The sequence below is a fragment of the Anomaloglossus baeobatrachus genome, chromosome 5 (assembly GCF_048569485.1).
Source record: "Anomaloglossus baeobatrachus isolate aAnoBae1 chromosome 5, aAnoBae1.hap1, whole genome shotgun sequence".
Taxonomy (NCBI): Eukaryota; Metazoa; Chordata; class Amphibia; order Anura; family Aromobatidae; genus Anomaloglossus; species Anomaloglossus baeobatrachus.
Genome location: NC_134357.1, coordinates 586,768,292 through 586,792,541, shown reverse-complemented (window position 1 = coordinate 586,792,541; position 24,250 = coordinate 586,768,292). Strand labels below are relative to the sequence as shown.

Below are 24,250 nucleotides of genomic sequence, written 5' to 3'. Positions count from 1 at the left end.
TATAATACCCTGCACCTACCTCCACCTGCAGAGCCGCACACTAGATATATAATAACCTACACCTACCTCCACCTGCAGAGCCGCACACTAGATATATAATACCCTGCACCTACCTCCACCTGCAGAGCCGCACACTAGATATATAATACCCTGCACCTACCTCCACCTGCAGAGCCGCACACTAGATATATAATACCCTGCACCTACCTCCACCTGCAGAGCCGCACACTAGATATATAATACCCTGCACCTACCTCCACCTGCAGAGCCGCACACTAGATATATAATAACCTGCACCTACCTCCTCCTGCAGAGCCGCACACTAGATATATAATACCCTGCACCTACCTCCACCTGCAGAGCCGCACACTAGATATAGAATACCCTGCACCTACCTCCACCTGCAGAGCCGCACACAGATATATAATAACCTGCACCTACCTCCACCTGCAGAGCCGCACACTAGATATAGAATACCCTGCACCTACCTCCACCTGCAGAGCCGCACACTAGATATATAATACCCTGCACCTACCTCCACCTGCAGAGCCGCACACTAGATATAGAATACCCTGCACCTACCTCCACCTGCAGAGCCGCACACAGATATATAATAACCTGCACCTACCTCCACCTGCAGAGCCGCACACTAGATATAGAATACCCTGCACCTACCTCCACCTGCAGAGCCGCACACAGATATATAATAACCTGCACCTACCTCCACCTGCAGAGCCGCACACTAGATATATAATACCCTGCACCTACCTCCACCTGCAGAGCCGCACACTAGATATATAATACCCTGCACCTACCTCCTCCTGCAGAGCCGCACACTAGATATATAATACCCTGCACCTACCTCCTCCTGCAGAGCCGCACACAGATATATAATAACCTGCACCTACCTCCACCTGCAGAGCCGCACACTAGATATATAATACCCTGCACCTACCTCCACCTGCAGAGCCGCACACAGATATATAATACCCTGCACCTACCTCCACCTGCAGAGCCGCACACTAGATATATAATACCCTGCACCTACCTCCACCTGCAGAGCCGCACACTAGATATATAATACCCTGCACCTACCTCCACCTGCAGAGCCGCACACTAGATATATAATACCCTGCACCTACCTCCACCTGCAGAGCCGCACACTAGATATATAATACCCTGCACCTACCTCCACCTGCAGAGCCGCACACAGATATATAATACCCTGCACCTACCTCCTCCTGCAGAGCCGCACACTAGATATATAATACCCTGCACCTACCTCCACCTGCAGAGCCGCACACAGATATATAATACCCTGCACCTACCTCCACCTGCAGAGCCGCACACTAGATATATAATACCCTGCACCTACCTCCACCTGCAGAGCCGCACACTAGATATATAATAACCTGCACCTACCTCCTCCTGCAGAGCCGCACACTAGATATATAATACCCTGCACCTACCTCCACCTGCAGAGCCGCACACTAGATATATAATACCCTGCACCTACCTCCACCTGCAGAGCCGCACACTAGATATATAATACCCTGCACCTACCTCCACCTGCAGAGCCGCACACTAGATATATAATAACCTGCACCTACCTCCACCTGCAGAGCCGCACACAGATATATAATACCCTGCACCTACCTCCACCTGCAGAGCCGCACACTAGATATATAATACCCTGCACCTACCTCCACCTGCAGAGCCGCACACTAGATATATAATACCCTGCACCTACCTCCACCTGCAGAGCCGCACACTAGATATATAATACCCTGCACCTACCTCCACCTGCAGAGCCGCACACTAGATATATAATACCCTGCACCTACCTCCACCTGCAGAGCCGCACACTAGATATATAATACCCTGCACCTACCTCCACCTGCAGAGCCGCACACTAGATATATAATACCCTGCACCTACCTCCACCTGCAGAGCCGCACACTAGATATATAATACCCTGCACCTACCTCCACCTGCAGAGCCGCACACTAGATATATAATAACCTGCACCTACCTCCACCTGCAGAGCCGCACACTAGATATATAATACCCTGCACCTACCTCCACCTGCAGAGCCGCACACTAGATATATAATACCCTGCACCTACCTCCACCTGCAGAGCCGCACACTAGATATATAATACCCTGCACCTACCTCCACCTGCAGAGCCGCACACTAGATATATAATACCCTGCACCTACCTCCACCTGCAGAGCCGCACACAGATATATAATACCCTGCACCTACCTCCACCTGCAGAGCCGCACACTAGATATATAATACCCTGCACCTACCTCCACCTGCAGAGCCGCACACTAGATATATAATACCCTGCACCTACCTCCACCTGCAGAGCCGCACACTAGATATATAATACCCTGCACCTACCTCCACCTGCAGAGCCGCACACTAGATATATAATACCCTGCACCTACCTCCTCCTGCAGAGCCGCACACTAGATATATAATACCCTGCACCTACCTCCACCTGCAGAGCCGCACACTAGATATATAATACCCTGCACCTACCTCCACCTGCAGAGCCGCACACTAGATATATAATACCCTGCACCTACCTCCACCTGCAGAGCCGCACACTAGATATATAATACCCTGCACCTACCTCCACCTGCAGAGCCGCACACTAGATATATAATACCCTGCACCTACCTCCTCCTGCAGAGCCGCACACTAGATATATAATACCCTGCACCTACCTCCTCCTGCAGAGCCGCACACTAGATATATAATACCCTGCACCTACCTCCACCTGCAGAGCCGCACACTAGATATATAATACCCTGCACCTACCTCCACCTGCAGAGCCGCACACAGATATATAATACCCTGCACCTACCTTCACCTGCAGAGCCGCACACTAGATATACAATACCCTGCACCTACCTCCACCTGCAGAGCCGCACACTAGATATATAATACCCTGCACCTACCTCCACCTGCAGAGCCGCACACAGATATATAATACCCTGCACCTACCTCCACCTGCAGAGCCGCACACAGATATATAATACCCTGCACCTACCTCCACCTGCAGAGCCGCACACTAGATATATAATACCCTGCACCTACCTCCACCTGCAGAGCCGCACACTAGATATATAATACCCTGCACCTACCTCCACCTGCAGAGCCGCACACTAGATATATAATACCCTGCACCTACCTCCACCTGCAGAGCCGCACACTAGATATATAATACCCTGCACCTACCTCCACCTGCAGAGCCGCACACTAGATATATAATACCCTGCACCTACCTCCACCTGCAGAGCCGCACACTAGATATATAATACCCTGCACCTACCTCCACCTGCAGAGCCGCACACTAGATATATAATACCCTGCACCTACCTCCACCTGCAGAGCCGCACACTAGATATATAATACCCTGCACCTACCTCCACCTGCAGAGCCGCACACTAGATATATAATACCCTGCACCTACCTCCACCTGCAGAGCCGCACACTAGATATATAATACCCTGCACCTACCTCCTCCTGCAGAGCCGCACACTAGATATATAATACCCTGCACCTACCTCCACCTGCAGAGCCGCACACTAGATATATAATACCCTGCACCTACCTCCACCTGCAGAGCCGCACACTAGATATATAATACCCTGCACCTACCTCCTCCTGCAGAGCCGCACACTAGATATATAATACCCTGCACCTACCTCCTCCTGCAGAGCCGCACACTAGATATATAATACCCTGCACCTACCTCCACCTGCAGAGCCGCACACTAGATATATAATACCCTGCACCTACCTCCACCTGCAGAGCCGCACACTAGATATATAATACCCTGCACCTACCTCCTCCTGCAGAGCCGCACACTAGATATATAATACCCTGCACCTACCTTCACCTGCAGAGCCGCACACAGATATATAATACCCTGCACCTACCTCCACCTGCAGAGCCGCACACTAGATATATAATACCCTGCACCTACCTCCACCTGCAGAGCCGCACACAGATATATAATACCCTGCACCTACCTCCACCTGCAGAGCCGCACACTAGATATACAATACCCTGCACCTACCTCCACCTGCAGAGCCGCACACTAGATATATAATACCCTGCACCTACCTCCACCTGCAGAGCCGCACACTAGATATATAATACCCTGCACCTACCTCCACCTGCAGAGCCGCACACTAGATATATGGCTGCTCTGTGCTTACAGGACCTGTGATGATGTCACATGGAGGGGAGGAGTCAGGGGTCACATGATCAGCTCCTCAGTGTATGCAGGGCTCTGCTGTGCTGGTTGTCATGGTGCTGGATGAGGGGAAGTTTATGTGTGGGGTCAGGAGGGGTTTACAGTGTGGATGTAGCAGAGCCGCTTGTGTACGAGGTGTACAGAGCGGAGCCGCGTGTGTACGAGGTGTACGGAGCAGAGCCGCGTGTGTACGAGGTGTACGGAGCAGAGCCGTGTGTGTACGAGGTGTACGGAGCAGAGCCGCGTGTGTACGAGGTGTACGGAGCAGAGCCGTGTGTGTACGAGGTGTACGGAGCAGAGCCGCGTGTGTACGAGGTGTACGGAGCAGAGCCGCGTGTGTACGAGGTGTACTGAGGAGAGCCGTGTGTGTACGAGGTGTACGGAGCAGAGCCGCGTGTGTACGAGGTGTACGGAGCGGAGCCGCGCGTGTACGAGGTGTACGGAGCGGAGCCGCATGTGTACGAGGTGTACGGAGCGGAGCCGTGTGTGTACGAGGTGTACGGAGCAGAGCCGCGTGTGTACGAGGTGTACGGAGCGGAGCCGTGTGTGTACGAGGTGTACGGAGCGGAGCCGTGTGTGTACGAGGTGTACGGAGCGGAGCAGTGTGTGTACGAGGTGTACGGAGCGGAGCAGTGTGTGTACGAGGTGTACGGAGCAGAGCCGTGTGTGTACGAGGTGTACGGAGCAGAGCCGTGTGTGTACGAGGTGTACGGAGCGGAGCCATGTGTGTGCATGAGGTGTACGGAGCGCAGCCGTATGTGTACGACGTGTACAGAGCCCAGCCATATGTGTATGAGGTGTACGGAGCGGAGCCGTGTGTGTACGAGGTGTACGGAGCAGAGCCGTGTGTGTACGAGGTGTACGGAGCGGAGCCGTGTGTGTACAAGGTGTACGGAGCGGAGCCGTGTGTGTACGAGGTGTACGGAGCAGAGCCATGTGTGTACAAGGTGTACGGAGCAGAGCTGTGTGTGTACAAGGTGTACGGAGTGGAGCCATGTGTGTACGAGGTGTACGGAGCCGTGTGTGTACGAGGTGTACGGAGCGGAGCCGCGTGTGTACGAGGTGTACGGAGCAGAGCCGTGTGTGTACGAGGTGTACGGAGCGGAGCCGTGTGTGTACGAGGTGTACGGAGCGGAGCCGTGTGTGTACGAGGTGTACGGAGCCGTGTGTGTACGAGGTGTACGGAGCGGAGCCGCGTGTGTACGAGGTGTACGGAGCGGAGCCGTGTGTGTACGAGGTGTACGGAGCGGAGCCGTGTGTGTACGAGGTGTACGGAGCGGAGCCGTGTGTGTACGAGGTGTACGGAGCGGAGCCGTGTGTGTACGAGGTGTACGGAGCGGAGCCGTGTGTGTACGAGGTGTACGGAGCGGAGCCGTGTGTGTACGAGGTGTACGGAGCAGAGCCGGGTGTGTACGAGGTGTACGGAGCAGAGCCGTGTGTGTACGAGGTGTACGGAGCAGAGCCGTGTGTGTACGAGGTGTACGGAGCAGAGCCGTGTGTGTACGAGGTGTACGGAGCAGAGCCGTGTGTGTACGAGGTGTACGGAGCGGAGCCATGTGTGTGCATGAGGTGTACGGAGCGCAGCCGTATGTGTACGACATGTACAGAGCGCAGCCATATGTGTATGAGGTGTACGGAGCGGAGCCGTGTGTGTACGAGGTGTACGGAGCAGAGCCGTGTGTGTACGAGGTGTACGGAGCGGAGCCGTGTGTGTACGAGGTGTACGGAGCGGAGCCATGTGTGTACAAGGTGTACAGAGCAGAGCTGTGTGTGTACAAGGTGTACGGAGCGGAGCCATGTGTGTGCATGAGGTGTACGGAGCGCAGCCGTATGTGTACGACGTGTACAGAGCGCAGCCATATGTGTATGAGGTGTACAAAGTGGAGCCTCATATGTATGGTATGTACAAAGTGTGCATAGTGGAGCCATGTATGTACGAGATGTACATAACAGATACTCGTGTGAACGAAGCGGAGCAGCATGTGTATAAAGGGTATGGAGCAGAGCCGCTTGTGTGTAGAGCATAACCTCGTGTCTACGACGTGTATGGAGCGGAGCCGTTCGCTTACGACGTGTGGATGCGGTGTGTGTACGAGGTGTACGGAGCGGAGCCGTATGTGTACGAGGTGTACGGAGCGGAGCCGTGTGTGTACGAGGTGTACGGAGCAGAGCCGCGTGTACGAGGTGTAAAGAGCAGAGCTGTGTGTGTACGAGGTCTACGGAGCGGAGCCATGTATGTGTATGAGGTCTACGGAGCGGAGCCACGTGTGTACGAGGTGTACATAACGTTCGCTTACGACGTGTAGATGTGGTGTGTGTACAGTACAGGCCAAGAGTTTTTAGACTGACACAAATTTTCGCTTTCAAAAGTTTGCTGCTTTAGTCTAGATCAGACCTGGCATGTAGCCTTTTGGCTGTTCCTGTTTGGCCAGTATCATAGTATCATAGTTTTTAAGGTTGAAGGGAGACTCTAAGGGGCACTTTGCACACTGCGACATCGCAGGTGCGATGTCGGTGGGGTCAAATTGAAAATGACGCACTTCCGGCATCGCATGCGACATCGCAGTGTGTAAAGGCTGGATGATACGATTAACGAGCGCAAAAGCGTCGTAATCGTATCATCGGTGCAGCGTCGGCGTAATCCATGATTACGCTGACGCGACGGTCCGATGTTGTTCCTCGCTCCTGCGGCTGCACACATCGCTGTGTGTGAAGTCGCAGGAGCGAGGAACGTCTCCTACCGGCCTCACTGCGGCTTCCGTAGGATATGCGGAAGGAAGGAGCTGGGCAGGATGTTGACATCCTGCTCATCTCCGCCCCTCCGCTCTGATTGGCCGCCTGCCGTGTGACGTCGCAGTGACGCCGCACGACCCGCCCCCTTAACAAGGAGGCGGGTCGCCGGCCACAGGGACGTCGCACGGCAGGTGAGTGTGTGTGTGAAGCTGGCGTAGCGATAACTTTCGCTACGCCAGCTATCACCACATATCGCTGCTGCGACGGGGGCGGGCACTATCGCACTCGGCATCGCAGCATCGGGCTGCGATGTCGTAGTGTGCAAAGCCCGCCTAAGTCCATCTAGTTCAACCTGTAGCCTAACATGTTGATCCAGAGGAAGGCAAAAAAAACCCCCAATGTGGCAAACAAGTTCCAATGGGGAAAAAATTTCCTTCCTGACTCCACATCCGGCAATCAGACTGGTTCCCTGGATCAATACCCTGTCATAAAATCTAATATACATAACTGGTAATATTAAATTTTTCAAGAAAGGCATCCAGGCTCTGCTTAAATGTTAGTAGTGAATCACTCATTACAACATCATGCGGCAGAGAGTTCCATAGTCTCACTGCTCGTACAGTAAAGAATCCTCGTCTGTGATTATGATTAAACCTTCTTTCCTCAAGACGTAGCGGATGCCCCCGTGTTCCAGTCGCAGGCCTAGGTGTAAAAAGATCTTTGGAAAGGTCTCTGTACTGTCCCCTCATATATTTATACATTGTGATTAGATCCCCCCTAAGCCTTCGTTTTTCCAAACTAAATAACCCCAAGTTTAATAACCTGTCTTGGTATTGCAGCCCACCCATTCCTCTAATAATCTTGGTCGCTCTTCTCTGCACCCTCTCCAGTTCAGCTATGTCCTTCTTATATATCGGTGACCAGAATTGTACACAGTATTCTAAGTGCGGTCGCACTAGTGACTTGTACAGAGGTAGAACTATATTTTTTTCATGAACACTTATACCTCTTTTAATACATCCCATTATTTTATTAGCCCTGGCAGCAGTTGCCTGACACTGGCCACTAAAGTGAAGTTTACCATCCACCCATACACCCAAGTCTTTTTCTGTGTCTGTTTTACCCAGTGTTCTACAATTAAGTACATAATCATAAATGTTATTTCCTCTACCCAAGTGCATGACCTTACATTTATCTACATTAAACTTCAATTGCCACTTCTCAGCCCAATCCTCCAATTTACATAAATCTCCCTGTAATATAAAATTATCCTCCTCTGTATTGATTATCCTGCAGAGTTTAGTATCATCTGCAAATATTGAAATTCTACTCCGCATGCCCCCAACAAGGTCATTTATAAATATATTGAAAAGAAGCGGGCCCAATACTGACCCCTGTGGTACCCCACTATGAACTGAGACCCAGTCCGAGTACGTACCATTAATAACCACCCTTTGTTTCCTACCACTGAGCCAGTTTTCACTGAGACAGCTGAAGGCCTTACTTGCAGTCAGCCACAGGCCACCCCATCCGGTTTCCCAGTTTCACCGCTATCTGCATCCTTCTTTCTGTGTGGGTGGCTATGAAGATCTTCATATCATGTATGGGTGGCTATGAAGATCATCATGCCATGTGTGTGTGTAGTACTTTGAGAACTGTCCTACTGTCTATTGGGTCTATCGAACTGTGTGGGCGATGTGAAAACAACCATGCTATGTGGGAGCTGTGAGGTCCATCATGCTGTCTGTGAGGGGGCTATCATACAGTTAAGTGCACATCATACTGTTTGGGGGGGAGCTGGTGAGGTACAAGGACTGAGGAGCAGAAGCTTATGATTTATAACATCTAGTCAATTTTATGCTTTAGTGCTCTGCTTCTTGGGATGTCTGTTGTGAACACATTTGGACTGGGTTCCAGTTTTGGGCTCCCTCTTGTAGCCAAAGTTGGTAGTGGAGTTGGCTTGCTTAATAGAAGCCAGACAGCTGATGTGGATTGGAAATCTGGTTGTTCTGACTGGCCTATAAAACTATGTAGCGTTCTCTTGTTCCTGGCCGGTGCTCAATGTTTCCTCCTGTGTTCTAAGACATGCTGAAGCCAGCCTACCTTTCTGTTTCTGCCTGAACTCATTACAGATAAGTCGGGTCTTTGTACCCTGCTGATTGCTTCTTATTACTTGTTGTTTTCTGTTTAAGTACTAAGGCTTATTTTCTGATTTTACTTGTGTGGCGTCTGTGTGGAATTGGATCATTCCCTGCTGGGAATGTCTGTGTACCTTGCTTCAGATTCTGCAGTATATTTTGTTTTGTCATGCTTGGTACTGATTTCAGTCCCTTCTCTATATTAGTGTTTTGCTTGGATCCCAGTAACACCAGAGTACTGATATAGTGGGGGCAGAGTCCGTGTAGACTCAGTATTTTTCCATATCTGGCATGTTAGTATTTTCTAGGGTTTTGCATGGCTGCAGACAGTGCTCTTTTCTATCCTTTCCTATATAGATAGTTTGGGCCTCATCGTTGCTAAATCTGTTTTCTTCCTGTGTATTGTGTTTTCCTACATCACCGTAATCTTAATATGTGGGGGGCTATCTATATCTTTGGGGGACTGCTCTGAGGCAGATTAGCTTTTTTGTATTTCTCTCTGTAGGAATAATTAGTTCTCCAGCTGTGTCGAGGCGACCAAGTCATCGTAGGCACGTATCACAGCTACTTCTAGTTGTGTGTCAGTGTGAGGTCGGCAGTCCGCTAAGCTTCCAAACACTCTAGTAACACTCTGGGTTTACCAGTTTTTTTATCTTTTTTTCTGATCCTCCTCGGTCACTGAATCATAACAGATGTCAGTTTCGGTGGACGGCTTTGTCTTATAGGTTTGCAGTTGTATCGTAGGCCTTCCAGTTTTGGATGATGGATTGTACAGTGCTTCGTGAGATGTTCAGAGTTTGGGCTATTTTTTTTTTATAACCTAACCCTGCTTTACTCTTCTCTTTATCCCTGACCTGTCTGGTGTGTTCCTTGGTTTTCATGATGCGGTTTGATTCCTAATTATCTCACACAAACCTCTTAAGCCTTTACAAAACATCTGTAGTTATATTGAAAAGAAATTACACACAGATGGCCTCAGTTTACTAATTAGGTGACTTCTGGAGGCAATTGGTCCCTCAGGATTTTATTTTGGGGATCAGACTAAAATATTTAGAAAATCACATATTTCCTCTACACGTCACAAATACTTTCTAATTTATGTTGGTATCCCATAACATTTAAGTTTGTAAGTGAAACATGAAAAAATGTGGAAAAGAGCACAGGGTACAGTGCTGGCCAAAAGTATTGGCACTCCTGCAATTATGTCAGAGAATACTCCATTTCTTCTTGAAAATGATTGCAATCACAAATTCTTTGGTATTATTATCTTCATTTATTTTGCTTGCAATGAAAAAACACAAAAGAGAATGAAACAAAAATCAAATCATTGATCATTTCTTACAAAACTCCAAAAATGGGCCAGACAAAAGTATTGGCACCCTTAGCCTAATACTTGGTTGCACAACCTTTAGCCAAAATCACTGCGAACAACCGCTTCCGGTAACCATCAATGAGTTTCTTACAATGCTCTCCTGGAATTTTAGACCATTCTTCTTTTGCAAACTGCTCCAGTTCCCTGAGATTTGAAGGGTGCCTTCTCCAAACTGCCATTGTGAGATCTCTCCACAGGTGTTCTATGGGGTTCAGGTCTGGAGTCATTGCTGGCCACTTTAGTAGTCTCCAGTGCTTTTTCTCAAACCATTTTCTAGTGCTTTTTGAAGTGTGTTTTGGGTCATTGTCCTGCTGGAAGACCCATGACCTCTGAGGGAGACCCAGCTTTCTCACACTGGGCCCTACATTATGCTGCAAAATTTGTTGTTAGTCTTCAGACTTCATAATGCCATGCACACGGTCAAGCAGTCCAGTGCCATAGGCAGCAAAGCAACCCCAAAACATCAGGGAACCTCCGCCATGTTTGACTGTAGGGACCGTGTTCTTTTCTTTGAATGCCTCTTTTTTTTTTCCTGTAAACTCTATGTTGATGGCTTTTCCCAAAAAGCTCTACTTTTGTCTCATCTGACCAGAGAACATTCTTCCAAAATGTTTTAGGCTTTCTCAGGTAAGTTTTGGCAAACTCCAGCCAGGCTTTTTTATGTCTCGGGGTAAGAAGTGGGGTCTTCCTGGGTATCCTACCATACAGCCCCTGTTCATTCAGATGCTGACGGATAGTACGGGTTGACACTGCTGTACCCTCGGACTGCAGGGCAGCTTGAACTTGTTTGGATGTTAGTCGAGGTTCTTTATCCACCATCCGCACAATCTTGCGTTGAAATCTCTCGTCAGTTTTTCTTTTCCTTCCACATCTAGGGAGGTTAGCCCCAAGTCATGGGCTTTAAACTTCTTAATGACACTGCGCACTGTAGACACAGGAACTTTCAGGTCTTTGGAGATGGACTTGTAGCCTTGAGATTGCTCATGCTTCCTCACAATTTGGATTCTCAAGTCCTCAGACAGTTCTTTGGTCTTCTTTCTTTTCTCCATGCTCAATGTGGTGCACACAAGGACACAGGACAGAGGTTGAGTCAACTTTAATCCATGTCAACTGGCTGCAAGTGTGATTTAGTTATTGCCAACACCTGTTAGGTGCCACAGGTAAGTTACAGATGCTGTTAATTACACAAATTACAGAAGCATCACAGGATTTTTCAAACAGTGCCAATACTTTTGTCCACCCCCTTTTTATGTTTGGTGTGGAATTATATCCAATTTGGCTTTATGACAATTTTTTTTTTTTCATTGAAGACAAATTAAATGAAGATAATAATACCAAAGCATTTGTGATTGCAATCATTTTCAAGAAGAAACTGAGTATTATCTGACAGAATTTCAGGGGTGCCAATACTTTTGGCCAGCACTGTATGAATACATTATCAAAGACTGGGGATCTCAGCGCGCTACTAGGACCTGCAGCATCTCTGGACTTATCTCCATCAAGCACATCTAGGAAGTCATTGGTCGGTGATTACACAGGAGCTGCCAGCAGTGGATCTTGATGATTTGCCCAAGTGCATTCAGCTGCCGAACATCTCTCAGGCAACCATTATCCTGGATACTATTAATGTTCATTCTAAAAATATACGATGTCTTTCAGCCTCAATATCTTGAATCCAATTTGTCCAACTTCCTGCCTTTTCATCCCATTGACTTGGGACATGGAAACGTTGCCTACCAACAACTGCTGCTGGTCTTAAGGTGGATAACAATCCTATGGGATTTTCTCCTCCAGTAGGTAAAGTAAGTATCCAATCAGTTTGTAGGGGGGAGAGTATCACTCCTTCCCACCACCCCGTTGTGCAGCTGACATGGGACAATACTGAAGATCTGACCCTGTGATACAATGTACAGTGTCAGTGTGCAGCTTGTATAACAGGGTAAATTTGGTGTCCTCTAACTAACTCAACCCACAGCCATGAATGTCTAAACCACTGACAAAAGTGAGTACATTCTTAAGTGAAAATGGCCAAATTGTGCTCAATTAGCCATGCCCTCTCCCCCCCCGGGTGTCATGTGACTCATTAGTGTTACAAGGTCTCCTGTGTGAATGGGGAGAAGGGGTGTTACATTCGGTGTTATCCCTCACACACTCACTCATACTGATCACTGGAAGTTCAACATGCCTCCTCCTGACAAAGAATTCTCTGAAGGAAGCCTCTTCTAAAGATGAAGCACAAGAAAGCCGCAAACAATTTGTTGAAGACAAGTAGCCTAAGGATATGGATTACAGAACCATTTCCAGTGGTCTGATAAGTCCAAGATAAACTTATTTGGTTCAGATGGTGTCAATCGTATGTGGTAGCAACCAAGTGAGGGGTAGAAAGATAGGGGTGTCCTGCCTACAGTCAGGCATGGTGGTGGAAGTGTCATAGTTTGGGAATGCATGAATGCTGCTGGCTGTAGGGAGCTACAGCTCATTGAGGGAAACATGAATGACAAGATATATGGTGACATACTGAAGCAGAGCATACTTGCTGGGCTAGGTGAAACTTGCAGATTAAGCTACTTTAAAAGACTGCCAACTTGACTTTTATTATTTTACTTGATGTGGGAACATGTCTGGACAAACTCAGAGAAGATTGATGGCTTCCAGGATTCTTGAATCTGCAAAAGCCTGCACAATAAAGAAGCTGAACGCCGAGGTCAGAACAGCTTCAGCTCCTACTCTGTTATCGTCAAACAAACAGGAGATTCGTCTCAACTCTGCTAAGCAAGTAGATCATCTACTGAAATTTGCCTTGCAACAGAAGACAAATCACACAGATAACCCAATGAAACCCACTACAAGGACACTGGGCAGACCTCCATTCCTGGCTCTGGCTCGGCTCCCATTGCTGGCTCCACGGTGTGTTACTCTGTCTGCAGTGTTGTGTGTTCACCCTCATTCTTCACCCGTAACCTGCATTCCCTCAGCAGGTCCTCTGGGAGTGCACTTAGGCGCCTCGTGCCGCACTCTATCTGTTCCTTCTTGCGCCAATTCTGATTACTTTGTGTTTATAAAGCACCTTTTCCCTATGCGTGGTATCTAGCCAACATGCTCATTCCTTTGAAACACTGCAAGGGTTCAGGTCCTTAACTGCAGTGCAGTGTCATCTCAGACTGTGCTCTGCTCTGTTGTGCAAGTTCCTTACTTCTCCCTTTCCACAGAATCTTCAGCAACCGGTCCATAATTCCTGGATCTACTGTGTGCCTCAGATTCCACTACTGCTGTTCACCTCCATGGTCAATCTGGAACCCTCGGGACTCTTTCTACGGCTGGATCCGCTTTGCCAGGAAGGTGCAGAGCATTCCGGATCCCTTCAACCACAGGATCCGCTTCCCTTGGATGGTGCAGAACATTCTGGATTCTCTACTCTGGTTGAGCCGGTATTCCACTATCTAGCTGGAACTCCTATGGAGTGTCTGACCTTCGGGGGTTGTGAATGCGATAATCCCTGTATAGGGGTCCTCTCACTGGTTGCTCCTCCGGCAGTGTGAGTCGTCCCTCTTGCAAGTGGCTGTCTGACCTTCCAGGGACTGTCCAGTGAAGCAACAGTAACATCTCCACGCCTCAACGACGTGACAGTTTGCCCAGGCCATGAACTCTGCAGATTCCAGATTCTCAGCCCGTAGAGAACTGTCTGGACTTCAAAAAAGCCAGAATTAGCTTGTGACCTTCATGCAAACCCTAGATACCTTCCTGAATAATCTACAGGCTGCTGAGCCCACCAATGCTTACCTCTTGACCTATCTTCAACAGAAGATCAATCGCGAACGTGAGATGCAAACAGCATGTTGGACTACATGGTCGTGGTGGATGTTCAGTTAACCAATGCACAAGTTGCGACTCCGCTCACTTTTCATCCTCCAACACTGAACCCAGCGCCCATAACCTCTTCGGGTCCCTGTCCCCAACTGTGCAAGCCATTCCGTTATGACGGAGATCCCAAATTGTGCAGGGGATTCCTTAACCACTGTCTACTGCATTTTCCTTTTTGCCTCTGCATTATCCCACTGACATGGCCAAGGTGGCTTTCCTAGCCACTCAACTGGAAAGAGAGGCTTTATTCTGGTTCAATCCTCTTATGGAGCGGAACGATCCCATCATGTCTAATCTGCAGGAGTTCTTTGACACCTTTCGCAAGATTTTTGATGAACCAGGTCACTCTACATCCGCCATGGAGTCTCTGTTCAACCTGCAACATTGCACTCTCTCAATTGGTCAGTACGCCATCCAATTCCGCACCTGAGCTTCAATGGTCCAATGAGCCTCTGGTCGGCGTCTTTCGGCGAGGATTATCCTCAAGGATCAAGGACAAATTAGCAGTCAGAGAAGACCTACCCAAGACGCTGGATGACTTTTTAACTCTCGCTACATGGATTGACCTGCGGCTCCAGGAGCGCTCTAGGGAAAGGATTCTCGAGAGAGACACTTTCCTCATTCTGCATCTTTTTCTCCTAGAGCACGCACACCACAAGGTACCACTCCCGCTTCTGTGAGTGAACCCATGTAGTTTGACCATGCCAAGGAAGAGGAGAATCGGTCTCTGGATAGTTCCGCTAGGCATCCATAGCAGGTTGTAGGATAAACTTCTCTCCGTCGACACAGCAGCTCCAGGAAATCGGAAAACTCGTTCGCCCAGGTAAGGGAGGCTTCCCTATGTGAGAATGATTTCTCTCTCCCTTTATCTGTGTCAATTCAGGTGTACAGTACTTCGGCAAAATCCGATTCTCTGATATGGCCTATCTGGATTCCGGGTCAGGAGGAAACTTCATCCAAATTGCTGTGGCCAAGCAGTTCAGGATTTCTATCACTCCTCTGCAACAACCCTGACGCATCACTTCTGTGGACGGAAGGCCTCTGAAGGATTCCATCCTAGGTGTCATAGGGGAGGTGGAGCTTCAGATCGGAGCACTTAGAGAGAAAGTCTTCTATGTACTACCCAATCTGTCACCTCCATTCTTACTCAGCCTTCCATGGTTACGCCTTCACAAACCTTTCCTGGACTGGTGAACTGGTGATGTCCTTCGTTGTGGTCAGGCTTGTCACAATCATTGCCTCAAGTCAGTACGTCCCTGATCCATTCCACGACATCAGGCAGCTCTACCCGGGTTACTTGCGGCCTACTGGTTCTTTGCGGATGTCTTTGACAAAAAGGAAGCAAATACTCTGCCTCCTAACAGGCCTTGCGATAGTCCCATTGACCTATTTCCGGAATCTACGCCGTCTCGAGGTAGCATTTATCCTCTTTTTCCCACAGAGACTCGGGCTACATCCGATTATATCATGGAGAATTTAGCTTGAGGGTTGATCCAGAAGTCATCCTCTCCAGCAGGTGCCAGATTCTTCTTCATCAAAAAGGATGGGTCGCTTTGCTCTTGCATCGATTACCATGGTCTCAACCTTATAGTAAAAAATAAATACCCACTTCCCTTAATAACTAAATTGCTTGATCGACTTTAAGGGTCCCAGATTTTCACAAAGTTGGATCTCCGTTGGGCGTACAACCTCGTTAGGATACAATCGGGGGATAAGTGGAACACCGCCTTCAGCACGTGAGATGGTCATTATGAATATTGGGTGATGCCCTTCGGGTGAAGCAATGCACCAGCTGTTTTTCAGGAATTCGTCAATGACATCTTTCGTGACCTGCTCTATAGTTGTGTGGTGGTATACTTAGATGACAGTATGGTGTTTTCTCCCAGTCTGCCAGCATACAGGAGGAATGTTCGTCTCGTTCTTCAGAGATTAAGGGAGAACCGTCTGTACGCAAAGTTTGAGAAATGTCTGTTTGAATGGAGGTCCTTACCCTTTCTAGGTTACATTATCTCTGATACAGGTGTTGAGGTGGATATGGAGAAGGTCTCGGCTGTGCTTAAGTGGCCCAGTCTGGTGGGAATTAAGGCCATTCAGCAGTTTCCGTGATTCGCCAACTATAATTGGCAATTCATTCCACACTTCTATAGTAAGAGCTCTCACCGCTCTGACCAGTAAAAGGTACCAAACCTAAGGTTTGGCCTCCTGAGGCTGAGTCATCTTTCATTGCTCTCAAACAAGCCTTCTCAACCGCTCCTGCTCTTCACAGACCAATGGTCAATAAACAGTTTTTTTTCTAAAGGTGGACGCTTTTTCTTCCAGAGCCTGTGCAGTCCTCACTCTAAAACTGCAGATGGGTAAGATGGTGATTTGTGGATTATTTTCTAAACCGTTTTCTCCCTGCAAACATAACTACTCGATTGGAGACCGAGAGTTACTAGCTATTAAATTAGCTTAATAGGAGTGGGGTTATCTGATTGAGGGTGCAGTTTATCCAGTCATCATCTATATGGACCATAAAAATCTGTTGTATCTCCAGTCTTCTCAGAGATTAAACCCTCTCCCGGCCTGTTGGTCCTTATTTTTTGCCCGGTTCAATGTTTCTCTTCACTTTCGTCCTGCAGAGAAGCATGTAAAGGCTGATGCGTTATCCAGGTCTTTCCTTTCCAATGACCGTGAGGAGGAGCCCCAATACATCATTGAACCATCTCGGATGATCATGGTGGCTCTGGTTAGTCTCTCCCAGCTTCCTACTATTAAGACTCTTGTGATTGAGAAAGGCAGCAGACGTATCTTACGTAGAGGTCATGCTTCTAAGCTGGCTGGTCATGCCGGTCTAAAGAAGTCCTTACAGTTGGTTTCTCTACACTACTGGTGGCCCACCATGCGCCAGGATGTTCTGGACTTTGTTGCAACCTGTCCCTCATGTGCACGCAACAAGGCACCCAAGATACATCCGGCTGGTCGTCTTCTCCCCCTCCCGATTCAGTAACCTCCGTGGCAGCACATCGCTATGGACTTCATCACGGATTTGCCAAGATCGTCTGGTTGTACGGTAATCAGGGTGGTGGTTGACCGATTCTCGAAGATGAGACATTTTATTCCTCTGTCTGGTCTTCCTGCATCTCCTAAACTTGCAGAACTTTTCATACATCATGTCCTTCGCCTGCATGGCCTTCCACTCCATATCGTCTCAGACTGAGGGGTTCAATTCGTGTCCTGGTTCTGTCGGTCCCTTTGCAAACAGTTGGATGTCACTCTTGACTTCTCCTCGGCCTATCATCCTCAATCTAATGGCCAGTTGAGCGAGTTAATCAAGTCCTCACCAACTATTTACGACACTTTGTGAATGGACACCACAGTGACTGGGTTCTGCTACTACCATAGGCCGAGTTCTACTACAATAATCACGTCTGGAAAGCTTCCTCTAACTCTCCTATCGTTTATGGACAGCATCCTTTAATTCCGACTCCACTGCTTCTTGCTTCCAGCTACCTTGTGGCTGAGTCCCAGGGCCAAGAATTTCTCCCTAATCTGGTCTAAGACCAGGTCCTCCTTAGAGAAGACATTGGTCCAAACCAAGGAGTATGTGGACAAGAAAGGCCTGGATTCTCCGCCATTTCTTCCTGGAGATAAGGTATGGCTGTCTTCTGGGTACATCCATCTAAAAGTTCCCTCTTTCAAACTTGCTACATAGGTCCTTTCGAGGTTCTCTGACAGATCAATGAGGTTTGCTACTGTTTGAAGTTGCCTTCCTCCTTGCAAATCCACAACTCCTTTCATGTCTCCTTGTTGAAGCCAGTGCTTTTTGGCAGTTTCTTTGAAGACACAGGTACTATTCCTTCCCCAGTTGGAGCCGAGGATGTTTTGCTGGTAAAGGACATCCTGGCCATAAAGAGAAGAAGAGGCAGTAATGTGATGCCACCAGTCACCCCGTGGTCCAGCGAGTCCACAGAAAGATCTCCACGCCTCAGCCCCTGGATCGTAAAAGGAACAGAGCGAAGCTTCGCTTCATAACAGGGACTTCTACTTTAACTATCCGCAGCCACACCACTGACTCATAAGCAGCAGGAGATCAAGACACAACAGTCCTGCATGATAGCAAAAGGTACGGGGTTGGCTAGCCTTAATAGTCACATGGTACAATTGGGGAAACCAGCACTCACTTATCAGACAAGTTTGTGCATACTAAGGAGCAGCGAACAGCGGCGCAGCTGATCTCAACTCTGCTCTTATCTCAGATTAAAGAATGCCGTTTTCAACTAAAAAATATTTCCAGAATCCGTCCTTTGCTCAATTCTCAATTTAGGAAAATGCTACTGCATGTACTCATAATCTACCGCATTGATTACTGCAACATCCTCCTCTGTGGCCCCCTCTGATAACACTCTCACACCTCTCCAGTAACTCTGCTGCCCGACTGATCCACCTAACTCCTTACCAGCACCCACTTCTTCCCTCTGCAAATAACTTCACTGGCTCCTAATCCTCTACCGTATCCAATTCAAACTACTAACACAGACCTACAAAGCTATCCATAATCTGTCTCCTCCGTATATCTCTGAACTAATCTCCCACTACACTCCAACACGTAATCTCCGGTCCTCCCAAGATCTCCTTCCCACTCATTCGCTCCTCATCCAACCACCTCCAAGACTTCTCCCGAGTATTCCGTCTTCTGGAATTCGCTGCCTCAACAATGCCTATAGTCTCCAATGACCCCACCCGCCTCACCACCACTGGAGCTGCCACCTCATCATCTTTGGAGCTGCCTCCTCCACTCCGCCCCACCTACTGTCTCCTCCTCAATATCCTATAAAATATAAGCCTGCAAGGGCAGGGTCCTCTTCCCTCTGTACCAGTCTGTCTATTGTAGCTTGTATACAGTGTGTCCACCCATATCCTGTCCACTGCCATTAACTTGAGAACGGCGGCAGCTATAGGCATAGAAGTGGTGTCTAGGTATAGTAAAGTAGCCATGCACTACGCAATGAAACAACCTATTGCGCCACCTGGTGGAAAACAACAGAGTTAGCATTTTTAACTTGAAAACGGAACGAGATAGAGAAAAAAAGTGAATTAAAAATTGTAGGGCATCATCAATTCAATACGAATCGACACCTTGCATACAGAAATGATATGATATGAAACCCATGACCCATGAAGTGAAATCTCATTACTCAACCAAAAAAAGTGCTAGTTTTGAGGAAGAATAATTTCAAAATAAGGCATTCCTGAAAAGGTGGCTCCTTCCCAATTAGATCAATATATTTCTACAAGGATTTAAAATATGTGAAATATGTGCTCGCAAAATTCCCAAACCTTCTTTTACTCAAGCGGAAAAGCCTAGAGACGCCATTGCAACATCCAAGTCCTTTCAAATAAGATTCTTTCCTTGAGGCCTAAAACACACTTCCGCAAAAAAAACGTCCGTGTCTCACGGTCCGTTTTTCGGGTCCGTGTTCCGATTTTTAGGGGCGTTTCTCCGGTACGTATGGCATCCGTGTGATGGCGTATGCGAGCCGTGTATGCGTGTGTAATGTCCGTATTGACATAAAATACGTACGTGTGCTGTCCGTTTTTAAAGGCCCGCATTCTTACCCAATTAACGTTGTTAATCATTCATCATGAGATACTGGTGTTTTTGTTTGCCATCAATTGACCTGATAGATTGGTAACAAGTGTTTCAGATTTTGTGATTAAAAACAGATACGGACGATACGTGCTGAACACGGACATACTCCGTGTGCGGTCCGTGCAGGCACGGACCCATAGACTAAAGCGGGTCCGTGCCTGCGTGCTGCCGGCCAAAAACGGACATGTCGTCCGTGTAGAAAAGCGCACACACGTACTTACCACACGGACACACGTTCCGTGTGATTTTACGTGTGTGTGCCATCTACCATTGAATAACATGGGTCTCCGTGTCTCCGGTACGTGCATATACGTACCGCACACGTACAAAAAAACGGATGTGTGTTGTGGGTCTGACACGGGACTCTAGACAACCCTCTGCCCCATATGATGAGAGCCATCTCTTCTAAGTTCGCTATGAAGCCATTATAGAGGCAAGGAAAAGTTTCCATAATAGCCCCAAAGAGCTTCTTCAATCAAGTACAAATAGGCTAACTTTGCCACACTACAGATCCATTTGGAAGGCAGAATTCTTTCAATCTTGTCGCCAGAAGCGAGTCCAAAGTTAGTAAATTACCTTTTTTACATAATATATAAGCTCCTAAAAGTCCCTTCAGAAGTGAAATTGTCCCGAAAGAAATAGGTTTTGTAAATTCTCATTAACATATAAAAAAAATTGCTGCTAATCTGTCATGGGGCATGTACAGATGGAACAGGGGCTACTAGACTGATCCTAAGACTGAGGCCACTGCACTGTCCCTTATCTCGAAGATATATGGTAGCCAGGTTTGAGCCCCCAGCATGACCCCATCTCCTTTCAGAGCCCTGCTACTACTCCCCCCCCCATTCTGGGAGCAGGCATTAAATCCAGTAACCAAAACCCCAGATATAAGCACAGACAGAGGGTAAACGAAAACTAGCACTTAAACACGAAAGAGAGACAGTATGTGAACTGGGGAGAAAATCAAAAGGGGTAGGAAATAAACGCACAACTGGAGGACTCGCACACCACGCAGAACCGCAACTTGTAGATCACCATGACAGGATAACCACAGGAACAAGAAAGCAAAGCTCCAGTATCCAGAGCCTTATAAAGAGTGAGTGCAGCTGGTGGTGATCAGCAGCCTGAGCTCCCAGCAGAATATCACAAGTCAGCAGGGATTAACTCCTGGTGTAGTGGAGAGCAGTGAAGCCAGAACCAGCCGGCGTCCAAGACAGGCTGTGCAACTAAGTGATCCCAGGCTGTTTGTCAGAATCTGCGTTGTGAACAGAGTTTGAAGCTGCCATGACATCCAATGAGTGCAACTCTGAACACCGCACGACAAAACCTTTACATTTTCCAACATCCTAAAATAAAACAATACATAAGGCAGAAAAAAATTACAGACTTAAAGTAGACATATGGTAAATTTTGTTTATTTTGTTTGAGATGACTGGCTGTTTTAAGGGCATGGCCATGAATATAGCCTTGCTCTTGTGTGAGTATTTTGATGTTTAACAAGAGATGATTTCTGGTTAAAACATTTTCCACATTCTGAACATGAGTACGGCTTTGCACCTGTGTGAATTCTCTGATGTCTAAAAAGAACGGATTTCTCGCTAAAACATTTCCCACAGTCTTCACAGGAATATGGTTTCTCCCCAGTGTGAATTTTCTTATGTTTAATAAGATTTGATTTCCGGCTGAAACATTTCCCACATTCGGAACATAAATATGGCTTCTTCTCTGTGTGACTTTTTTCATGTTTAATGAGATTTGATTTTTGATTAAAACATTTCCCACACTCTGAACACGAGAATATATTTTCTTCTATGTGAGTTTTCACATGTCTAACAAGGTTTGATTTGGCAGCGTAACATTTCCCACATTCTGAACATGCATACGGCTTTGCTCCTGTGTGAATGCTTTGATGTCGATCAAGACCAGATTTCTGGTTAAAACATTTTCCACATTCTGAACAACAATACGGCTTCTCCCCGGTGTGAATTCTCTGATGTCTAAAAAGATCCGATTTCTCGCTAAAGCATTTCCCACATGCAAGACAACAAAATGGCTTCTCCCCTGTGTGAGTTTTCATATGTTTCATAAGATTTGATTTCTGGTGAAAATATTTTCCACATTCTGAACAGAAATATGTCTTCATCCCTGTGTGAGCTCTTTGATTTATAACAAGTCTTTTGTAAGATTTATTTTTCTTAATAGTCTGTGATGAATCAGAAGACAGCATCTGTCTAAAAGGATGAGATGATAGATCTCTTCTGTCAAGAGCTAGATTTCTAAATATGGCATGTTTGTCACATGTATTTTGTGTGATACCGCAATCATATGATTGGTAATGTAGCGGATGTCCTTCAGAGCTCCTTGTACAGTCATCTCCTAAGAATAAAACAGATATTTTTTATTATCACCAGAAAATAATTATATTTTATGTCATTAATGTCTAAAAAGGTCCAAACAAACTTCAAGACACGCAGGAAAATTTGAGTATTAACTAAGACAGTGATTTGATTGGCTGCTGGAAAGGAGCAGGAGAACTGCCTCTTACCTGATGGCATCAGTAATACTTTTTTGATCAGCCGTGGGTCCCATCAAGTAAAAGGCAATTCTTCCACTCCATTTCAGCACCCACTGACCAATTTTAAGGCTGATGGACTGGGACATGCAAATTTATTCTCTCCAACTCAAATATATTCCGAATGAGAAGAATCTATGACTTTTCTGCATTTAGTAGTTACTACTCACCTGCGCTGTCATCTATAGGAATCTCCACTTGACACCACTCATCACCCCCCACATATGTCCCTTTAGTATTAATAAGAGTCAAATCTTCACCCTGAAACAAAACTGTAAAAGTCACAGACAGATGGAGAAGTCCCATCTATGATCAGCTCTAATCCTGCCATCTCCACCGCTCTCATTACACAAGTATAACACATATAATACTGGAGGATAAAACAAGACTGAGCACAAGACCTTCACAGCCGTCTACACATCATAGGGAGATTTCATGGCACCTTCTCTCCATCTACCTGATGATCCTGAGGAACATCGGGGTCTTCTTCTTTACAGTCCTGTTGGAGAAGAGGACGGGGACATCTCTCTGGTGTTGTCCTCTTACTGGATAGACCTGGAGGAGACACATACAGGGACTGAATTCATTCCTTACATACAGATAATTATAGGCCGTGTGTATTTAGTCCTGTCTATTACCTGGTGATGTGAGGGGCTGGGGAACCTCCATCATGACGTCCTTGTACAGATCTTTGTGTCCTTCTAAATACTCCCACTCCTCCATGGAGAAATAGACGGTGACGTCCTGACACCTTATAGGAACCTGACACATACAATGATACCGTCACCCCCGATCCCTTCATAGCGTTACTGTATAATGTCCCAGCATTCCTAGCAGTGTCACCTCTCCAGTCAGCAGCTCAATCATCTTGTAGGTGAGTTCTAGGATCTTCTGGTCATTGATGTCCTCATGTATCGGGGGGTGAGGTGGAGGCCCCGTGATTGGGCTCAGGGGTCTTCCCCATCCCTCAGACACAGGGGCCTGACAGCGCTCACTAGAGGTCTTCTTCACTACTGTGTAATCCTGGTTATGGAGAGACACAATAATAAATCTCACTCCAGACATTTCCAGAGTCCTCACCTCTCCAGTTCTGTCCATCTGTTATTCCCATAGATAAGAATGATGTAATGTGACGTCATCAGAATCTCTCACCTCTCCAGTAAGCCGGAAGAGGATCTCTAGGGTGAGGTGTAAGATCCTCTCCGCCATCTTGTCCCTGTCCATATCCATCCTTGACAGGTTATTATAGAAGCCTAAAGGGAAAGAAAAATTAAAGCTTATAATAATTTTTATTTTTATAGGGGAAACATATTCCGCAGCACTTTAAAATTCAGAACGTACTTTACAACAAGATCAGTATAATAAAAAGGGGCATTGAAATAACATTATAGGAACCAGTTCATTAGCCAGTATCTGTACAAGGTATTACCGAGTGCAAGAAAGAGAGAACAGTAGACAGTTAGATTAGTGAGGAGAGGTGATATGGCAGTTTAAAGAAATATGTCTTTGGGGCATGCTTGAAATGGTGGTAATTAACTGGAGCAGCGCCTGCCCTGCACACAAGCTTATAATCTATGAGGAAATAGAGAAAATACGAAAGGTAAAAGTGTTTGTACTTTATGGTCTGACCATCTAGTGTGGTTCCCCTGACCTGGTCAGGCGCCACTG

At 47.2% G+C, this 24,250-nt stretch overlaps 1 protein-coding gene across 1 annotated transcript in view; it reads right to left on the bottom strand.

The window, feature by feature from the left end:
* The window catches only part of LOC142312486 (uncharacterized), a 43,287-nt gene extending 19,949 nt beyond the window's left edge, over nucleotides 1-23,338 (bottom strand). The window contains exons 1-4 of the mRNA XM_075351431.1: nucleotides 23,221-23,338; nucleotides 23,040-23,137; nucleotides 22,753-22,843; nucleotides 21,509-22,386 (exon numbers count right to left, since the gene is read on the bottom strand). Coding sequence (XP_075207546.1) covers nucleotides 21,509-22,386; nucleotides 22,753-22,843; nucleotides 23,040-23,137; nucleotides 23,221-23,305 — 1,152 coding nt within the window. The 5' untranslated portion in view covers nucleotides 23,306-23,338. The remainder of the gene's footprint in view (nucleotides 1-21,508; nucleotides 22,387-22,752; nucleotides 22,844-23,039; nucleotides 23,138-23,220) is intronic.
* Between the last annotated feature and the right edge of the window lie 912 nt (nucleotides 23,339-24,250).